Source organism: Amphimedon queenslandica, unplaced genomic scaffold (assembly GCF_000090795.2).
Source record: "Amphimedon queenslandica unplaced genomic scaffold, v1.1 AMPQUscaffold_8227_Cont19828, whole genome shotgun sequence".
In the NCBI taxonomy this organism is placed as follows: Eukaryota; Metazoa; Porifera; class Demospongiae; order Haplosclerida; family Niphatidae; genus Amphimedon; species Amphimedon queenslandica.
The window spans coordinates 1-2420 of NW_003551495.1; the positions used below are offsets into that span (position 1 = coordinate 1).

The following is a 2420-nucleotide window of genomic DNA, read 5'->3' on the forward strand; positions in this document are numbered from 1 at the left end:
GGATATAGTATAGCTCAAGTCAAATCCCTCATCAAAAATAAATGTATGTTATATGTACACGAGTAAGCATGAACAATAAGCCATATTGAAGAGGTAAGAGAGTATCCCTTTGGATGCATATGTACATGTACATGTACAACCCTCTACCCCTCTCTCCATCCCCTCTCTCTCCCTCCCTCTCTCTCTCCCTCTCTCTCTCCCTCCCTCCCCCCTCTCTCCCTCCCTCCCTCCCCCTCTTACTCTCATCAGTGTCCATTTGTTTGAGGTCCAGTTCCAGTGGTATCGTCTCTCCGCTAGTATCAATCACAAACTTCTTCACTGCATAGCAGACACTGGACCCAATGATCAGCTGGCCATCATAATCACCGACTGGTAGTTGAGTGTAGTCTGAAGTATAGGTCATCCCATTGGATATTAGATCAATCTGGAGAGAGAGGGAGGGAGGGAGAGGGAGGGAGGGAGGGGGGGAGAGGAAGAGAAAGAGTTAGGATTTATGACTTTTTTTCACGTTCATGTAAATTTGTAGATACAGTGTGTGTGTTCGAAACAGTACTCGCAGAAATAACAACAACAATAATAATAATAATAACAATAATAATAATAATAATAGTTGGATTAACATATTGACAGTTTCATTACACTGTACATACACTAGTGTATACTATAGACTAACAAGTTATCAGTGGATGTTACAGGTACATTGTGATCTGCTTCATGGCTACAAAACCCCCCACATATAAAAACCACCAATACACTGCAATCATGGAATCACTGATATTAAGATACACCAAATATTCCCATTATACAGTAATGGCACATGTACATGTACACAAATACTGTATACATGTATGTCCTATATTTATCTGTCAATTTGTAACTCAGACACACATACACTGTATATGTAATTATTGTTACTAATAGTTTATTATGTAACACATGTACATGTACATGTAATGAACTAATGGTATGTACATGTACATGTACGTACACTGAAGGAGCTCAATAGTGTCACTGTCTTGAAGCTGAGGTTAGTCAGTGGTTTGAAGAGAAACCTGACATTGACAGTTTTTGAAGAGGAGAGAGAGGGAGGGGGAGAAAGAGAAGAAGAACCTTCATCTTCACCTGATTGAGAGAGAGGGGGAGAGAGGGGGGGAGGAGAGAGAGAGGGGGGGAGAGAGAGGGGGAGAGAGAGAGGGGGAGGAGAGAGAGAGAGAGAGAGAGAGAGAGAGAGAGAGAGAGAGAGAGAGAGAGAGAGAGAGAGAGAGAGAGAGAGAGAGAGAGAGAGATTTATTCAAACGTTATATACACATACATGTACATTAATTTCTATCACAAATTTACACCAAAAGTCCCATTACAATGTCCACAACTTATAATTAATAAAGAAATAATTTTGAATTAAGGCAACCACACCCATTCATTAACAAACCAATAATTCCCACCATAGATGCGTGGATACACAATATAATAATCAGATACAACAAGAAAAGGACCCAAATGAGTCTATTTCTTACTGTTCCTGTCCCCTCCCTGACACTTTGACATCAAATGGACCTGCATATTGCCAATCACCGTCTCTCCACATAAATTGCATACTTGTGACGCCATGGTAACAGATTTGAAGTTATGAACCACACACCTACACCAATTATAGGACAAGGGAGACTCAGAAAATGTCCTTATTTTAATTTAAAACTTTAAAAAGTTGTTTATGAGTAGAGGGAAGCCATCTTGAAGTCGTGGAAAGGGGAATTCCCATTCCTGACTCATCATCAATGAATATTATAATTAGATCAAATTACCACGCCCTTCAATTAGCTAGTCGCTAGTCGACGTCCTTTGAATAATTACGCGTAATTAATGATCTAGGCGCCGGTCAAAAAAAAATTAAATTCTTGAAGTATAGGCAATTATTACAATAATTTACTTCATAATTAATTTTAACCATAAACATCAATAGTTTCTTCCCTCTACTGTAAATATTTACCAGAAGTACAAATATTTGTTTTTCCTGTTTTGCTCATTTATCAGTCTAAACAAATTAAAATAAATACAAAGGTTAATGGTAGAAGATTTGTTGTGTCTGTACATAATTTACTACACAAAACCTAACAAGTTAAGTCGACTGATATAAAAGCAGTAAACTGCTGCAATTCAATTCAGCAATTCAAGTTAAAGCAATTTAATTCAAATTCAAGCTACTCTCTGTCCAATTGACTGAGTCCTGCCAGAATTAATCATGAAAGCTCCATTGATGTCTCTTCTGCTTTCTCTTCTTTGCATGATTGCTCTGACTGCAGCAGCAGCAAGGCCATTCAGGCCAAGAGGGAGGTGCCCTAACAATTGGTTTCACATCCAGTTTGTTTCGATTGCTGAAAATGTCGTCCCTGCGTCTGAGACTGCTCCCACTCCAGACTTCT

The 2420-nt window shown here is 38.8% G+C and overlaps 1 protein-coding gene across 1 annotated transcript; it reads right to left on the reverse strand.

The window, feature by feature from the left end:
• Positions 1-240: 240 nt before the first annotated feature.
• Positions 241-1754, reverse strand: LOC109591416 (uncharacterized; the record flags this gene model as incomplete). The annotated part of the gene is made up of 3 exons (XM_020007157.1): positions 1515-1754; positions 989-1122; positions 241-424 (listed from the first exon to the last, which is right to left on the reverse strand). Coding segments are annotated over exons 1-3 (412 nt in total), but the record flags the coding sequence as incomplete, so codon positions are not given.
• Positions 1755-2420: the final 666 nt, after the last annotated feature.